This window comes from Pholcus phalangioides, unplaced genomic scaffold, assembly GCF_987345545.1.
Source record: "Pholcus phalangioides strain wild (caught in Gottingen) unplaced genomic scaffold, Ppha-v1.0 ptg000017l_1, whole genome shotgun sequence".
Taxonomy (NCBI): domain Eukaryota; kingdom Metazoa; phylum Arthropoda; class Arachnida; order Araneae; family Pholcidae; genus Pholcus; species Pholcus phalangioides.
Window position 1 is genome coordinate 58,503,564 of NW_028301610.1, and position 19,612 is coordinate 58,523,175.

At 36.2% G+C, this 19,612-nt stretch overlaps 1 protein-coding gene across 1 annotated transcript in view; it reads right to left on the minus strand.

The window, feature by feature from the left end:
- Window positions 1-19,612, minus strand: part of LOC149074176 (saccharopine dehydrogenase-like oxidoreductase) — a 53,016-nt gene that overhangs the window by 23,208 nt on the left and 10,196 nt on the right. The window contains exons 2-7 of the mRNA XM_089246679.1: window positions 19,181-19,287; window positions 17,360-17,440; window positions 14,125-14,254; window positions 13,318-13,367; window positions 9,620-9,759; window positions 2,793-2,916 (exon numbers count right to left, since the gene is read on the minus strand). Coding sequence (XP_089102805.1) covers window positions 2,793-2,916; window positions 9,620-9,759; window positions 13,318-13,367; window positions 14,125-14,254; window positions 17,360-17,440; window positions 19,181-19,287 — 632 coding nt within the window. The remainder of the gene's footprint in view (window positions 1-2,792; window positions 2,917-9,619; window positions 9,760-13,317; window positions 13,368-14,124; window positions 14,255-17,359; window positions 17,441-19,180; window positions 19,288-19,612) is intronic.

A 19,612-nucleotide genomic window follows, 5' to 3' on the forward strand; every position in this document is an offset into this window, starting at 1 on the left:
TCCTACATTGCCCACCAAAATAAGTTTAGAGAATCAAACAGCAGTGATCGAGCAAATTATTTCTTGATTATGTGTTGAGGGGCAAGAAACTTCGAAGGTACATCACAGGGTTAGCAAAATGTTCGAAAGTGGAGTTTGAGTTGATAAGGTTTCAGGGAAAGGGAGGTTTCGGTTATTAAAGTTGGTGAGAAACACCACTATGTCCAGAAAGTTTGAATCAATGCCGTAGTGAACGAGGTTGATAAAAGTAAGAATATATTACTGTATACCATAACTGCCAACTTTCGAGAATAAGAATTTGGGAGGTTTTCGCGGGGATCCGAATTCCGCACAAAAATAAATATAAAAGGGATCTTTTGAAAACATTGCAGGGATTTTTCATTATTAAAAGTGAAATTATGAGTTCCGCCCCCCCCCTTACAAAAACGTGACACCGTGCAAGCCATCGCCAATCATGGCCAACCAGTTAAATTGCATGTCATTACTACTCTCAAAAAATCAAATCTCGCCAACCAAAAAATATCCATCGGGCCCGAAACGAGACGTACGGATTCTACGGAGGATATAGTCAAAGCAGATACACGCGATCAGGCCAGTTTTGGATGTCGAAAGGCAGATTATCGAATTCTGTTTTCTCCGCAAAATGAAATTTATTATATTTTTTGTGACTTGATGCAATAGTGACAATTTACACAATGCTTGTGACGTCACTTCACGGATCAAAAACGAAAGCAACGAAAAACGTCTTTTTTTTCGGGTAAATTCTTTGAGAATAGATTTTTTGCCCCACATATGTAGGGATTTTTGGAATCACGTGCGGAGAATTCAGGAGATGTAAGCATTTTTCGGGAGTCCGAAAGATTTATTAGAAATCCGGGAGACTTGGCAGCTACGTTATACGTAAGACGACTTCATATACGTGTATTAAGGAGTTCTAGTTGTACGTAGTTGGATTGTGGGTTTTGGGCATCGTGACATTGAATCAAATTTTTTCTGCACGCATCGAGAATGAACTCCAGCCTTGGCTCTCGCAACAGCGTTCGCAAATCGTCTGTAATAAATGGTTAGCATTTGGCTAGCTTATTTTCAGCATAACAGCTCAATTTCTCAATAAAATTTGCATCAAGTACTGCTATCAGATACAGTGATACCTGTATGAAATAGAACGTCAAGAGACTAAAATAATATTTCATTTCAGACAGGTTTTCGTTTTAGTTAAGCATTAATCATCGATGATATATTTTGATTCCGTTCAAGACAGGTTTCCTTCCAAGGGCGTAGCTGGGAGGGGGTGGGGGGAACTTGGGGGTCTGCCCCCCCCCTCCCCGAAATGTGAGAAGATAACCGAAAAAAGGGGGGAAAATGGCCAAATCTATTGTTCTATCACTTTGGTCCCCCCGAACGAAATAAACAGTTTGAAAAAATAAACAGTGATTTTAATGGAGTTCGCATTCTCTTATGAAATATTGTTTAATTAATATACGTATCACAATGTTATTTACGTAAACACGGTATGATAAATTATTTTTTTAATTAATTCCTGAATTAATTTATTTCTTTCTGAATTTTTATTAAATATTATTGTTCTTTCATTAGTTTTGACTTTTCGTTAGCTCTAAATTTTCATTCATTATGGAATTATTTTAATATCAGAATTCATTATGGGATTCATTACTTTCGAAATTTTCATTGATACACCAAATTCTCATTAATTGTGTGAATGTTCAAAATTCTGAATTGTCATTAATTCTGAATTTTTATTAATTTTTATCCATCCAGAATTTTTTATTAATTTTTAGAGAAAAAATATCCACTTTATTTTTTTAATTAGCCTACGAAATAATTTTCATTAAATTCATGAATTTCGCTTTAATTCGGAATATTCATTAATTATGATGTTTCATTGATCGATGGAGGGATTATTTTTCATTAAGTCTGAAATTTAATTAATTTCACTAATTCTGGTGTTTCATTAATCTAGTTATTTTTCATTATTAATTTCACTAATTTTGGTGTTTCATTAAATCTAGTTATTTTTCATTAAATATGAATTTTCAGCAGTTTTAGAATTATTTATTAATTTTAAATTGTGACCATTCCTTTCATTTGTTTCGACTTTTCACAAGTTCCAAATTTTCATTCATTATGGGATTTTAAATTAATTTCGGAAGTTTTCATTCATCCCAAAATTTCTATTAATTATATAATAATATATAATCTTTATTCAATTTTATTAGTTGTGTGATTCATTCTAAATTTTTAATTTTCGTAAATTCTATAAATTTTCATTAATTTTCGTAAATCTTGAATTTTTATTAATTTTTATCCATCCTAAATTTGCGTTAATATTTATATCCCTCTTCAATTTTTACTAATTTATGTAAATCTACCTTTAGTTTTTTAATTACGGAATAATTTTCCTTTACTTCTGAATTTTCATTAATTATGATATTGCATCAGTCAAGGAATAATTTATCAGAAAAATCTGAATTTTCAATAGTGTTTTAATCATTCACCAATTTCGAATTGCCATCTCAATCCTGATTTTGTATTATTTTTTGTGTTCACGTTTTTATATACGGTATTTTAATAGATATTTTTCAGCATTCCCGTACTTTATATATTTGGGAAAGAACAGCGTTAAATGCGGGTAAAACGATTTTTCCGCATTTTCTGGAAACTTTTTGTAATTGCAAGTATACCTCTAGGATCAACGGTTCGCCAGTGAAATGCCATATCCCTGTTTGCTATGCGCCCTGTATAATTACTGAATAAAGAATATTGAAACTTACGGGTCTTTCATTGAAAAATTGATATCCAAACATCTGGCTCCTCATCAGTATACGAGAATCTGGCATGAACTTATAAAAGCTTCCGCACCAATCATCAACTTCACGGCAGTAAGAAATAGGCATTCTAAAAATTTTGTAACAATTATAATAATAAAAGGGTTACAGAAAAACCCATGATTCATATTCAAATCAATATCGATTCAGATGGATATTTTTAGCTTAACAATAGTGTGTGTAAACTATTGATCTCATTAATATCATTTTTATCAAAAGAAATTTTTGACATAACAGTGGGATGTATTCCATCTTCCAATTTGAATTGAAAACTGTCAAAATGTGCTCGCGCATAGATGTCCCAAGAAGGTCTTCCTGATTTTAAAATGTAATAAATCGGAAACGGCGATCGATAGAAGAATGAAAGAAGCGGTATGTTTATTCTGAAAGCCGTAAAAATCGTATATAGAAGTTTCATAATTAGTTACAAATATTGCCGACAGGGGCACTGTATGCTGTAGTCGAAGTATAGAGTCCGAAAAATAGGCTACAAAATGTCCTTTGCAAGCAGTCATTGCAATCACATCACATTATTCAAAAATGTACACCTTTCGCAGCACAGAAGATGGCGCAAACAATCACTACTGAACGGCACGTTGCGGTTTTGTAACAGTTTTCATCTGAGTTGGAGGATCCACGATGCATGTGCGTTCATTTCCGTTGAGGCACTACAGAGAGTGACTGAAAGTTTCATTCTCGTTTGCGTCCCCTTTGTACTGCGAAAGATGCACATTTTTGAATCTATTGTGATGTGGTTGGAACCATTACTTGCAAAGGACATGAATGAATGAACGCCAGAACTTTGCCATTGGACTTATCCCGTTGCCAAGATCTCTTGCAGGCCAGCTTCGTGGCAGAGTCTGGAACACTTTATTTTGTGTCAAAAAACAATAAAAAAAAAACGAGTCCTCCATACCCTTCCAAATTGTTTGATTTCCAGCTTTGCTATTTCATTCAGTCTTTTCACTTCTAAAATTTAACAGCTCCGGACTATATCCTCTTGAATGCTCTGAAGAAGGTAATTCTTGTGCATCGTTCACTGACGATTATGAATTAAAGATTGCCGTAACAGTAAAATAGGGGATATTTTACATTAGAGGATATGTTGAGAAGCGTCATAGAAGCCTTTCCGCATTAGAACAGCGCATTCAAGCTGAAGAAGACATAATTTTCAAGGCGCATTGATGCGTGTGTTGTCTATATTATGTATTTTATTAATTGCCTATGTGTGTGTACTCTCTTTTATTATATATATATATATATATACACAATGACATGTCCTGACTGACTTGATTCACTGATTCATTATAGACGAGCCGAAACCACTGGCGTTATGAATATAAAATTTGGTCCGTAGTTTTATTTTATGACGTAAAGACCTCGCTAAGAAGGGGTTTTTCAAAATTCGACCCCTAAAGGGGTCATAGGGGGGGGGGTTCAAAGGTTATACAGAGAAATCACGAAGAGCCAAAACTACTGAAGCTATATTTATGAAATTTGGTCAGTAGTTTTATTTCATGACATAAAGACTCACTCTAAGGTTTTTCAAAATTCGACCCTTAAGGGGGTCATAAGGGGATTTAAATGCTATGTATAGGGAAATCATGGCGAGTGAAAACCGCTGGAACTACAAATTTGAAATTTGGTCAGTATCTTCATTTTATGATGCACTCGCTATAAGAAGGGATTTCTCAAAATTCACTCCCTAAAGGGGTCTCAAGGAAAAATTTTCGGATTACCAAATTCACGCGAGTGAAGCCGCGGGTAACACCTAGTGTAGCCATATAAATTTACTACAGTCAATAACTTATTTTCAGGTCTTGATATGAATCTGGTGCTCACATAAAATACGTGCCACCATGTAGTATAGAACATGGCGAGTCTTTAACCCTTTATTTGACAGTGTTGCTCTCAAAAAAGCAACATAAGTTTCTTATACTTTTCAAAAGCATTTTTGTGTATATTTTGAGCTCGTCTCGGCATTGATGCTTCCAAGCAACTCTTAAACATTCGATTTTCACTTGTGAGCTGTCTATGAAATTTCTATAATTGCCAGCAAAATGGTTCAAAGGTACACGTGTCTCCTATTTCTTGGCAAAAACGATTTTTGACTCTTCCACTCTTTCATTCTTCAACAGTGATAGAAAAGTTATTTGTGTGGCAACAAATGACATTTTTATACGATTCGAATCTATGTCAATCATATAAATACAATGTGTTCCCTGAAGTGATATTCCATATTTTTTTTAAATATTGACAATAATTTTTTTTGACATGCAATAGGATTGAGGGTATCTACAGGGTGATTATAAAAAAACTATCCCGACATATGGGCCCCTAACTATCATACCATTCACAGAAACTGAATGAAATTTTGGCATAAGATATTTTGATGTATGCGCTCAAGAATGATATGGAAAACAACAGTGTCACTCTAACAGTTACGGCTACAGTGAGAAAATTTCGAAAACATCAAATGGCAACACCAAGTTTTTTGTATTGGAATGTGATCTCCATTGTGAAAAACCCTAATTAGCGTTCGAACGGCAACTGTAGCATGAAAATCACCGGCGGTAGGTAGGCTAAAAGTGAGGACAACCAATAAGGACAGAGAAGCAGCATAAAATAAAGCATTTTATTGTGTTTCACAAATTTTCCACATGACCTTGTGGAGGACTAATCAGGCTGGGATCTCAGCCGAAGAAACGGTGTGACGAATGAAACGAACATTAATGCTCTGGTGCACGGCAAAGTCCTTTTTACTTGCCTAGCTCCGGGGATTTTCGTGCTACAGGTGCCATTCCAACGCTATTTAGCGTTTTCCAGTATGGAGATCGCATTCCAATACAAAAAACTTGGTGTTGCCATTTGATGTTTTCGAAATTTTCTCACTGTAGCCGTAACTGTTAGAGTGACACTGTTGTTTTCCATATCATTCTTGAGCGCATACATCAAAATACCTTATGCCAAAATTTCATTCAGTTTCTGTGAATGGTATGATAGTTAGGGGCCCATATGTCGGGATAGTTTTTTTATAATCACCCCGTATATCTCATTTGCTTAATATATAATTCCTCAAAAATTTTCTCCTCCGGATATTTCAATGTTTTCCATGTTTACCAATTAAAGGGTTAAAATGGATTAAAAACTCTGATATGTAACATTATGTCGGGTGTTTTTTGGAAATCTTTTTAGCCAGCACGATCGCTAAACCTCTCTAACGGAGAATCTTCAATAATTTGTGTGCACGTGAAGGACCCGGAGAACGAGAACGAACTATGGAATTTCGTCGGCACCCCAAGGTCGATCTACAGTAACTCACCATTGTGCGATAGTGTGGTCATCATGCTGGGCACTCTGGTTCGAGACCACCGTTGACGGCATAGTGGTGGTCAGCTGAAGATGGCTTACTGCGGATTTCCGAATTCGAGGCTCAAATGTGAGACCCCCCCGTTCTCCATTCAATTTTTCCCCCAAAAGGTCCCAATTTCTCCCATTTGAAAAAGTTTTCTGCATAGAGAAGCGGACCTATAACATGATATTTACATAACATGAAAATTCAAGCCCTTACCATGTTCAATTAAAAATACACAAGATACACGTTTTTTTTACACAGATGAGCACCAGTAAGAATAGGAAATAAGAGCAACTCTCACAACATCAATACGTTAGGGGCCACACATACACTCAGAACACACATTCCGGCATGTACCCATTCGAAGGACCGTCTTAAAAGCATCAGAAGCCCTTGGGCAAGTTGATTTTTCTGAGGCCTCTGACTTGGCTAGAAATAGCTGCCTACCACTTTACATATTCACTATAGAAAATTATAATCGGATCTCGTGAGACGCCCGGGTGAGCCCATGTGTTAAGACGGCAGAGCCGATTCGTTAGAAATTCCGCAGAGGAATGTGTACGAGGTGCATAGCTAACAGGGATTATGATATTTTACTGGCAAACCGTTGATCCCAGAGGCATACTTCCAGTTAGAAAACTTATCCATATAACGTGTAGTACTCAGATATGTCATTCATGTTGCAAAGGATTATAGTCATTAAAATATAACTGTTAATTTTTTATACGAACATCCTCTGCTCAAGAACCAATCACAAAGTTGTTGCCCTGTCTCGCTTGATGCCAACAAAAAAAAATTCCCGTTTCTAAGTGCAATATTGACTGAGATATTCAAATTCGAAAGAAGGCGAAAAGTTGGGGAAAAACAGCGTTAATTGCGGATAAAACGGTTTACCCGTATTTTATGCTTTTTTTCCCCCAACTTCCCTCCGTTTTTCGAATTCAAATATCTCAGTGAATATTGCACTTAAAAACATGGAATTTTTTTGTTGGCATTTAGAGAGGGCAACAACTTTGTTACTGAGTTCTTGAGCAGAAGGTGTTTGTATAAAAAGCTAACATTTATATTTTAATTATTATAATCCCTTGCAACAATGAATGACATGTCTGAGTACTACACGTTATTTGGATACTTTTTCTAATTGGAAGTATGCCTCAAGGATCAACGGTTCACTAGTAAAATGCCGTACGCCCTGTTAGCTATTCACCCTGAATACAGTATATACTGTAGTTAGCAAGCAAGGCTAGAGAAATTGCAAAAAAAAAAATGTAGCCACCAGAAACATTTTTAGGCACCAAAATGTTTTTTCCCGAAGAAAAAGATCCAAAATAATGCTTCTTTTGACTTTTTCACACATAGTAAACCTCTTACATGTTGGCAGTTAGGCTGCTATAAACTCCAAACATTTTGTGCTGCTCTCAGCCTGCAATTTAGCAACCACACAAAGAACATTTTTAGTGCCAATACCAATTGTTTAGTCGCTGTAGGAATCTGGCTCCTAGGATTTGTCCAGTCCTGGTAGTACCTCATTATCATAACCATTGTGGTGTCTCATTACTTATTAATCTAAATTCATGGAACAAACTTTAAGAGGTGACAACTCTATAGTCTAATACTCCTAAACAAACTTTTTTGGTTATAGAATGTGTGGTTCAATCGCAATAGCAAAGGCGGTAGTGGGTGTTTCTAGAGAGTGCACTACACCAAAAGCAAACGTCATATTTTTCTGACGGATTTGCTGCAATAAGCACAATCAACCAATCGAGGGTGCAGGGTAATGTAATATGGTAGCCCTTTTTATGGTGCAACCTGGGTAACGCAAATTCTACAAGTCATTATACCACTTGATCGTCGTCTGGTGCAGCATAACCTTAATGGCCCTTGCACCAATAAAAAGCAAACTCTAATCTGATCCGAAGGTGCATATGCACTCCAATGGTTGACAGCACATATCGCAGCAAATCCGTCGTAAAAATATGATACGTATTTGTTTTGGGTGTGAAATGCTGTTATACAATCTCTAAAAACAATCTGTACCGCCTTTTCTATTGATTCGACTGCACATTCTATGATCAAAAATGCTTGTTTAGCTGTCTTATATCACCTTCTAACCCCTTCGCGTACAAGTTGCTGGCGGTAAATTTGAAATGATCTGTATTACACGTATAGGCGATAAATGTGGTAGCCTTGTTCCACGTTAAAAAAGGAAGAAAGGGGTAGAAAGAAAGAAAGAAAGAAATGAGGGTGGGGAGGGGAACAGTACAGAGATAATTGTATAAGAGAGTATTGCTTTTTCGCCCTTACCTACAAACTTGTTTTGTATTTTTTTACTTGTTCTCTTTCTCACTTCTATAAGCAGTATATATTAGAAGGATTAGATCTGAGGAAGATATATATTGTATGTATATATTATATGTATCTGGGGGAGGGGATGCCGTGGAGAGCGAGAAAGGCGGAAATGCTGAGGAGAACCGCCACCAACGTTATCTCAGTCGCTTGTTATCAGTTGATCCCTATCTCGTTGCGATAACATGATGGTGGTGAGAGAAGCGGGGGGGGGGAAACACTCACAACTTTGTTTCATATGGTTACAATAAACCTTCGCTATGGGGAAAAAGAGGTTGAAGAAACAGTCAGATAGATCGAATTCATTCCACTGGCGTTTGGACGCAATATTACGTCCCTGATCATAAAGTGGTTAATCCCTATAGCGGCAACCTCGAGATATCTTGTCTAACTTGATCCGCTTCATTTTGGCAATCCCGAAATATCTCGGCGCTTTTATATCTTAAAACACTTTTATTTCGTCAACCCCGACTCAGATACCACTGTAGGTTCTTCTCCTGATAACATGCTTTCCTTCCTGCCCTCGTCCTGTCAATCGACTGCCATTGGACGGAGTCAGCTTTTGTTCAAAGTCTGATAACAGAAGGGGAGAGAGAGACGATGTTTTTCTGTTTCCCCCGAGGTAGTATGTGATTATTGCGTATAGCAAATATAACAGATAACGATAGCTTTTTTCCTCTTCCTTGTTTCTTTTATTACTATTTTCGGTGTTGGGGGGGGGGTGAATTATTTATCAGTTCACGCCCGATCAAAAAAAAACTTATTTTTCAAAATAGGTGGCAATTTCTAGAAGGTTTAGGGATTTCTACTGTGGCAGTTATAATGCAGATCAGGAAAATGTTAAAAACCGCTTATCACTAGAACTTAAAGGGTTAATTTTGTCCCATGAATTTAGAATCACTCTGTATTTGGCAGACAGGCGATTGTAAGATTTCAAAATTGATATCACATGCTTGGAACGTGCTGTCCGCCCTTCACAAATTTGTTAATATGGTCAGGAATTTTCGATGTTAGGCACAATACATCAAATAAAGTACATGGAAGCTATATTTTATAAAAATATCAAATTTACCTATATGGTATGTGAAATGAGCTGAAGGGTGGTGTTCGAGTATAAATGTGTTTCACGATGTCTTTGAACCGCCATTGGAAAAAAACATCAGGGAATGAATCCACGAGAGACTCCATTGTTCCAGTATGTAAAATTATCCCCTGAATAAATGAATATGTAATAAGAATGAAATTACTATCCGTTGCCAAATATTGAACTATACTCATGCTCAAAAGTTAAGCAACAAACTGATAATTTTTCATTGTAACGGTGTGATGATCTGGACGGAAATTGCTTTTGGCGATCGCATCGCGACCATGTCTTCATTAGAGGTTCAGAGACGGTAGTGCACTATCGAGATGACGTTCTTGCACCCTATGCTCGCACCATTTCTTTCTGTCACCGGACCTGATCAGCACCTCCTAGAGATAGAAGGCCTCCGCACGCTGCTTGTGACGTCAGTAAGTAAACCATTTTCCCTCAGAATATTCAGGGAAAAAATTCCCTACTCGTGCCAGTATCATCGTTGTGCGGAAAAGAAATTATCGGGCTCAGAATTGGCGATTTCTATGCCCCACATCCAATCACTATGCGGTATTTGTGAGCCAATTAGGAAGATTCTACGGCAAAATAAGAAGAAACGAAATAGAATGCTGTGTTTCCAAATGTGGCAAACTTGCTAGGTAGTCTGAATGACGTTTATGGCAAACAGTGCAGAGGCCTTCTATCTCTAGGAGGTGCTGACCTGCTGCCATGTTTATGGCCGATAATGCAATTGTACGAGATCAGTCTGAAACGCTGACTCGTATGGAATAATGACCCATTGCTTTTAACTTGAGACCAATAGAGCAGAGTTTCTCGACCTATGGTCCACGACGATGGCATAGGTGGTCCACAGGCAAACTTGATAAAAGTATTCACACGTTGTAATTGATGTTAGTAATATCCATATGGGTTCAAATAAAATTATGCCGTTATACTTAGTTTCACCATACATCATCGAGAAAAAAGTAGAAAATTGCGATCCCAAATGCGGAATATCATTAAATTTTGCCAAAAATTGCAATTTATTGCTGTAAATGCAATTTCATAATTGCTGCTAAAATTACTGAAATGTGTGGAAATAAAGGGTTGTTACAGATCCAGTGAACAAAAAAGTGTATTTTACGAAAAAAATATTCAAATCCTCTGATGACCATATTTCACTGATATACGGTAAACAGGGATCTTAAATAATTGTCCGTAAAATACGGGACATAACCAATTGCCATCAAAAACATTGTCAGAAGTAGGCACAATCACCAATCGTAATTAAAATTCCAAAAAAATGCGGACAAAACGTTAAACCTGACAAAAATGTGAGCTGAATATTTATAATTTTTGCCATTCAATATAATTTATATTATGGAAACGCTGTGTATTCACACGAATTTAGTAAATATTTATCGCTGACAAAACAAGACAAATGTACGAGAAAAATCGGAACAACGAAAATTACAGGAATGTCCCGTAATATGGGATATAAGTGGTAAGTCAAATTGTTTCAGGCATTTTACTGGTCCTTGTTTTCAGAAAGGTTGAGAAACACTGATATAGAGAATATATTAGACATCCATGGGAAAACATACAACTGCTTTCCATGACCCTTCCGAAGCTGCGAACACGTCTGTCGCTTAAATAGAGCCCGATACCGCACCATCGATAATCTTATTGCAGTAGAACCTCTCGATAGCGGACACCCATGGGAACCAAAGATTTTGTAGCTAACGGGGAACGTACACTAATGGGGAAGTACGATATACAGTGGGGCCTCGTTTATACGACTTTCACATTTGGACGGCGTTTCGAGATGCAATTTGTCCCTATATATTTTAATGTTAAAATGTATACGTTACTGCGTGCGTAAAAGGCATCACCAATCGTCTCGATATATATAAAAAAAGTTTGATGAAACTTCGCTACATTTATCACTTTTGGGATTGTGCATAGTTCTCAAATGAAGGTGGAAAGTTTGATAAATGTTGGAAAATTTATAACCTTTCTTCTCTTCATGAAAATAATTAATTATTTTTACCCGCGTATTATACGTGCACTACACATATTTTGCAATAAAAATCAAAATAAGTGTGAAGAAGATAAAAACAGTTTCATAATAACATTATCAGTATTGCAAATGTTGGCTTTCTGCATGCGTATTAACAAACAAAACCAACATTACACCATTCGAATTCACCATCGTGGAACATAGTTATGTCCAGTTAATTAAGTAATTAATTAACGATTTACCAAATTTACCAACACGAGCTCGGGATAAAACATAATCTTAGTTGATTATGATAAATCTTGGATTACGACCAGAAATTTATAGATTAGAGTTTAGAAAAAAATTAGTTTGCCTGATTTTACTGTCGACAGTGTTCGCTAACGGGGAGTGAAATACATTAAAGCTCTTTTCCACAGGACCGGAGATCAGAAAAGTGCTTAACGGGGAGTGCCCGTTAGGGGAGGTTCCATTGTAGTGGTATGGATCGACGTTGTCGATACTACTGTGCATCCAGCCAGCACCTCCTAGAGATAGAAGGCCTCCGCACGCTGCTTGTGACGTCAGTAAGTAGTCCATTTTCCCTCAGAATATTCAGGGGAAAAAAATTTCCCTGCTCGTGCCAGTAACATCGTTGTGAGGAAAAAGAAATGATAGGGCGCCGAATTAGCGATTTCTATGCCCCACATTCAATCACTATGGGATATTTGTGTGTCGATCAGGAAGATTATACGCCAAAATAGGAAGTAACGAAATAGGATGCTGTTTTTCAAAATGTGGCAAACTTTCTAGGTAGCCTGAATGACGTTTATGGCAACCCGTGCGGAGGCCTTCTATTTCTAGGAGGTGCTGATCCAGACCACCTGTGCGGTCATATGCCATATTGGCCGACCTTCTCTATTGAACATTTTGTGGGTCAATATATGATTGTTCTATCCTACTCCAGTTGTTTTGGATTTTCTATTTTCTTTGTAATTGCACCAGAGAGTGTCCTTTGCTTCTCTCTCTCTCTCTCATCATATAATCTGTATAAACTCCAACAAAAAAGAATTAAAATATGACAAGTTTTCATTGGCTCTAAAGTTGCGATATTTAGGGACAACATACAGATTAAATGAACTCAACCATTTTATTTTTTTCATTCACAATAAATAGCAATTACATTTTTTTTTACAATTATTTTCATAATTAAAGAATTTCTACAACTTTGAATTTAATTCACGTTTCTCAATTTGTGGACCACACCCTCAATTCACGGGTGACATAATGAAAACTTCAAAGCCTCCCCGTTAATATATTGCATTTAAAAATATGAATTTTTTTCTAAATGATTTCTACGAAATGTAAGAGCCGCATTAACATTTCCTTAATTGGGAGTTTTATCACACAGGGTCTCTACATCAAGGTTGCTCAACCTTTAGGCCACTTCATTGGTTTGAAAACGTGTAACAGGTCATTCGATTAAGTGATGTGGAACAGCACTTAATTGAGGCTTTGAGGAATGAGTGGTAAAGAATATAATGGGAGAAGGGCGACAAAATTTGTGTAGCCCAGAGGTGAAAAATAATAAATCCGCGTCTGGCGATAACCTATTGTTGTTTGTGTGTGTTGATGTTTATTATATATATATATATATATATATATATTATTTTAACTAAAATAATAAATTCACACATACTTCTGGAGCGGGGGTAATGTGCGAAAATATCTCCACTGAGTTTAAGTCTCCTGAAATAGAAAAAGAATACATCAGTTTAGACTAATATTTTGCATGTTACATGCAGGGAAAAAAACATTGTTACGTAAAACACATGCTGTCCCAAATTGTTTGCGCAGCGGATACCCCTGCAAGTGTTGACTTAAACATATAGGGTGGTCATAAAAAAATTGGCGATGTAAGAGCCCGTGTAGCGGCAGCTAAATTCAACTAATACTTAATGAAATTCGAGATACTGTATAGGTGTCCAAGAGTATGCGCTCAAGAATGAGATGAAAAACAAAAACCTGGCTCTTGCGGTTACGAAAGCAGAAATTTTGGTGCTGTAACCGTAACCACAAGAGCTTGGTTTTTGTTTTTCATCTCATTCGTGAGCGCATACCCCTAAAGCAGTGGTTCGCAACTTTTTCAAGCCCGCGGCCCGGTTTCATTAATTTTTGAGTCGAAGGCCCGGTCAAACATACGATCAACTCAAAATTCGACATAAAAATGACTTTCTCATAGAAAATGACGTAGGCAGTCCACAAAATTTATTATTATTTCCACTTTGGGACACTTTCTATCAAAAATATTATTAAAGTTCACTCCAGTACCATTTTAAAGAAAAGTTACGAGAAAGGTAATCGGAGAGAGAGAAGATATCTTAAGTTATTGCACGTCATTTGAAAACTTTTTGTAATTGAAACTATGTGTTTCTAAAGAGAGATATTTGCTGTGCAAACAATTTAGGACAGCCTGTGTAAACTGTGTGTATAATTTATAACAAACCTGGAAACTTTTCTTTCAGTAGCGATAAGCCATAATCAGAAGGGATCGCACTGTATCCACAAGGAGAAACTATGTATGTATGGTTTTCTTTAGCGCTGTAGAAATATTTAGCTTGCATGGTCTCATTGAACTGAAATAAGGTTATAATGACAAGATAAAATTATTATTGTCTTTTAAAATGTTCATCATTGATGTCTTGAAAATGTGCATGGTTTCGTATCAGAAGCTATTAGAATAGATTAATCCTTTAAGCGGTTTTTAAAATGTTTCTGATTCGCATTATAACTGCCCCATTGGAAATAAAAGCGTGTTAAGAACCCGAGATATTTCGGGGTGACCGTAATAAAGCAGATCAAGTTTGACGAGATATCTCGGGATTGCCGCTATAAAAGTTAAATAATTTGGAGTTTTTAACCCTTTGTGGTGTAGAACAGGAGTCTTGTTAATAATAATGCATATCATGCGTTCATAATGCATGGCCCACGGGCCACATTTGGCTGTCAGAGCTTTTTGTCGTAGCATGCGAATTATTATCAAATGAAAATATCAGGGTCGCCCTTACCAGACGCTGGGCCCGGTGCGAAACTAATAGTGGGCCAGAGGCAAAATATTGTCTGAGAACTAATGGAAATGGATCAATTGGAAATAAGGAAAATAATTCATGGTGATAATTCCAGCACCCATGAAAATTCAGAATAAATAAAAGAGATAATTCCAGAATTGATGAAAATTTTCAGAATAGATGAAAGGAATGTTTTAGAATTGATTAAAATATTTTGAAAATAAGTGAAAGAAATAATTTTAGAAATGATGAAATTTTTCAGAATTCCAGAATTGGCGGAAAAATTCAGGGTTTATGAAAGAAAAAATTTCAGAATTGATGAAAATGCAGATTTCCAGAATTGATGAAGATACGGATTTTCCAGAATTTTTTGATGAAAATTCAGAATTTACGAAAGAAGTTATTATTACCCTAAGTGCCGCACCGCAGATAAACGTGGGGCCCGGTGCGACCGTACCTGTCACACACCCCAAAGGGCAGCTCTGAAAAAACATTAAAAAACGATTAATTCTAGAATTGATGAAAGAAATAATTCTAGAATAAATGAAATTTCTTTCACAAAGCAAAAATGAAGTTTCTTTCTTCCAGTCACCGGTAATAACGGAGGGAAAAAAAATTTTGCCACATAATCAGGCTGACCATATTTCTTCGAGAAAAATGCGAGAAATTAGGATACCAGTGTTGGAAAAAGAAAAGAAATCGCCAATTACCTCCATAAGTTGAGAAAAATTGCCAATTATTACTAAAATCACCGGAAAATTACCGAACATGAATAGACTAGATAAATACCGTTTTCAAAGAGCTCAGACACCCTTCAGAATGTAGGGTTTTTTTTAAAAATATTAACGTTCCATCGAGGAGTTGATTTTTATTGCAAAGTTAAGATTGTCCCAAGTATTGACACTTGACTCCATTGACTTGACTCCATTGACTTGATTCCAATTGACTTGATTCCAATTGACACTTGACTCCATTGACTTGATTGCAATTGACACTTGACTGTACATCTTAATTTCAATGACCCAACATTCAAGACAAAAGCATGATTAGTAGTGATGAAATTATGTAATTTCCCCTTCACCTCTCAAGTTTTATAGTCTGGGAAAAAATACACACATTTCCCTTGTCATTTGTCTCATAATGTCTCAGTTAATATTTATGGGATGGGGGAGGTGGGGAGACCGGGACTAGTTGACATAAAAGTCAAGTTGACATATAGCTTCTCTGCCCATGAATATCTTGAAGCGTTTTCAACAGTTGTGATGGGTAGAGTGTTCAATAACGTTTTGTATTCTAGTGCTGAAATACTTCATGAAACTTTTGTGGAACAGCGAGGCAGCTAGCTGTCTTCTGTAAAGAGTCATGTTGGGGCAAGTAGGCATTCCAGCTGAGGGGCATGTTGGAACATAGTACGCGTGTCATATATCAACTTACCGGTTCTGTATGACCACAGCAAAATTGTGCGAAAACTACAACCGCCAGTTCAAGTTAGTGATCGAGCTACTTTCTTGGTGTACATGAAGCTGTGAATGATGACTTCCTTGTACTCTTGGGTTTTTTTCGTAACATTTCTTTTTACAAGTACAGTATAAGTTGTTTTCTTCTTCAAAATATTTGATGCTTAACATGCACATCATTTTCTTTTCTGCATTTTTGTATTGAAATACATGTTTTGTAGTTACTTAGATCCTATCAACCATCATGCTATGCCAATTTACCCCAGGGGTTATGCTAACTTGTCCAACATCTGGTATAGTTTTTGAACTGTTTTTAACAGATTTGACGAAATAAGCATACAATTTTAAGTGATATTTTCATCATTAATTTGTAGCCAAGGAGTATCGCTATATCCGCAGAATCGGTTACATTTGTTGTAAGTATTACAGCAGGTATCTTCCACCGTTGCTCGCGAGCACCGTGGTGCTCCCTGAAGCACCCAGGGTGCTCGACGCTCGTGTCCAATTTTGTGCTCGCGAGCACTAGATCAACGTCTCAATTAAATACTTTGTACAAATTGCATTAAAGGATCGAAATCACCCTGATTCCATGCATTCGCATGGTAAAACTTGCCTTAAGGGTGCTCTTCTTTTGGTGATGCATAAAGGCAGCGCTCGTTGCTAGAAAAAACGTCTGTATTACAGGAAAAAATAGAAAAGACGTCTGTATCACAGGAAAAAATAGAAAAATCAAAAAGTAAAAAAACTTTGCCAACTAAGCCCCGGTCTCCCCGTTATTATGTGTGGTGAATTTTATATATATACATACCAAAGTTTTTCATTAAAAAAAATCACTTCTTTATGGTTTCAATGAATTCTTTCGCTTTGTTTATACTTCTTTCATTTATGATCATAATTTTATGAATGATTTTAAAGAGTGATCACGATCAGAAATGCGTTCGATTTGCCCCACTCATCGAGGGAAGTGGAACCCTTCGCTAATTGGGAAACAAAACTAATCTTGAAAAAGGAACATGCAGAAAATAATTTTTTAAACATTAGCCCTAAAAAAATCATGATATTCAAGAAACTTGCTATTATATTTTCACGAAGTTCCGTCGACTTCTCCAACGAAGGTGCTAGATTGAATTTGCACTAATGAAAAAAAAAAAGCGGTTCCACTTACCTCAGTGGAATTTAATTCTTTCATGGCTATATGATGGAAATGGTAACTTACCTTTATTTCTGCGCTCAAATCAACATAATGAGTTTTATTTCTTACACATGAGGCGACGACGACTTCACCATATAATTTATACTAATTGAAAAAATGTTAAAAACAAAATACATCAATGCAAACATTTTTTAAAGCATGTCATAAATTCAACATAACAAAAAATGTTTTCCTAAATATCCAATAAAAATCCAAAAAACTAAAGATACAAATTTCGTAATAAGCCGTAACGCATCTTTTTTATATAATCAGTATTAAAAATTTAAAACACAACTAATATTGCACAATGATTGGCCGGAAAAATTCCCAAAAAAAGTATTTTTCTCCCATGTCACATTCATCAAAAGGACTGTGCTCCAATTGCTCATGCGTATGACTCATCAAAAATCGGAGTGTCCTTTAACGCATTACATTGGCGTTTCTCAACTTATGGTCCGCGGACAGACTCGATAATTTAATTCTAACTGAATGAAAAGTTATTCAACCTTTGTATAATTGATATCAGGTAATATCCATATGGGTTGAAATAAAAAGTATACCTTAATACTTAGGGGTTCACCATACATCATCGAAAATGCGGGAAATAGTGATCCCGAATACGGGAAAATGTAAGAAATGCAGAGGATACTTATATAGAAGAAAAGTGCATATCTTATTCACCATAATCAGCAGATATCCCATATCTGCTGCTTATCATAGACTTATACCATATGAAGAAAAGCTTAAAGTATTTATCTTTTGCTCAATAACCTTACATGCAATATGCTCAGAACTTGCTGTATAACCCAACAAAAAGCACTCTACAACTTTATCACTGGAAACTCAGAGCTGTTGCACTTTATTTTTTTAATAGTCAAACTCAGTTATAACGACATCGAAGATTCTGTGAAGTTTTGCCGTTACAACCGAGGTTGATGTTAAAACCTTTCAAGTGTGTGAAAAATATACAATACAATACAAAGATGCAATCAGATATTGTATGTTCAGTTGAAAGTTCATAGCGATTAGGGTGACCATAATTTACCTAGAAAAATGTGGGAAATCGGGATCATAAACACGAGAAATTGCCAATTGTCAGCGAAATTGCTCTTTGTTGCCCATAAACAGCCTTGGCACTGATAAAGTACTGCAAAACGTATTCACGAGGAAAAAAAAGATTTAACACGTAGCATTTTTTTAAAATAAATACTGTGTGTATCTATGTATATATAGTCATAGTATAATACATATTCTAAATCATGCATAGTATCTTCATCTCCGATTTTAGTAATGATTATAAATTTAAAAAAACCTCTTCGTAGAAAAAACAAAAAAAAAGGCCATTTTTATAAAATGAAAATCGGAGGAGAAAAATTACGGAAATAATATATACGGAAATGTCCCGTTTTACGGGTCATATCAAGTAATTGAATTTTTTTTCCCTGTTAGCTATCACTATTTTTTTTCGTCTATATATAAGCGCTTTTTTTAACGCTTTTTTCACTATTATTAGAATAACAGACAATCATTCCTTGAATGTGATCAGCTCTAATTCTCGGAATTTCTTAGGAAAATGCCATAGAAACGGAAGCAAAAGCGATAAAAAATGTGTCGTTATATCCCGGGTCGTTGGTTACCAAACCAACCCAAAGACGTTATGAGCAAGGTTCATTAACATTATTTTCTATGTCAATCAGCCGCGACCACCAATTATTGATGTTAAAGTTGAGGTGTCGTTGAAACCGAGGTCGTTATAACCGAGTTTGACTGAGCTTTTTTAACTCTTCATCTAATCACAATTTAATTTTATTCTACCGAGCACATACTTAAAGTGAAATTTTTTACCGGGCCAACACAATTCAGAACAAGTTTTGTCCTCTCACACATGGCATCTATGGATGACTCGTTTTCTACGTCAGCTTCTATGATGGGAATTTCAGAGATATCATTGTCTGAAAATAAAAAAGAGCCTTTTTTCAAAATTATAGAAAAAAAGTGACAAAAACTGGAAAAAAGTAGTTATGAGTAGCGCAAGTTATATTCATCATTTTTGTCGCACCGCGGTTATTTTCTGCACACGAGGGCTAATTAGACCGATACCTACAATTTATTGTCGATTCCGAACGGCAGGTTTGCTTTTTTTTATACTCATCGAGAGGTTGGTGCGCTAACCCCTCGATGGGGGAACTCCCTGCGGTAGCAATTTTTTCTGCGGTCATGTCACCGTTTCTGTTGTACCCCTGTGTCAGGAAAATTTTCTGACAAGGACGAACAGGG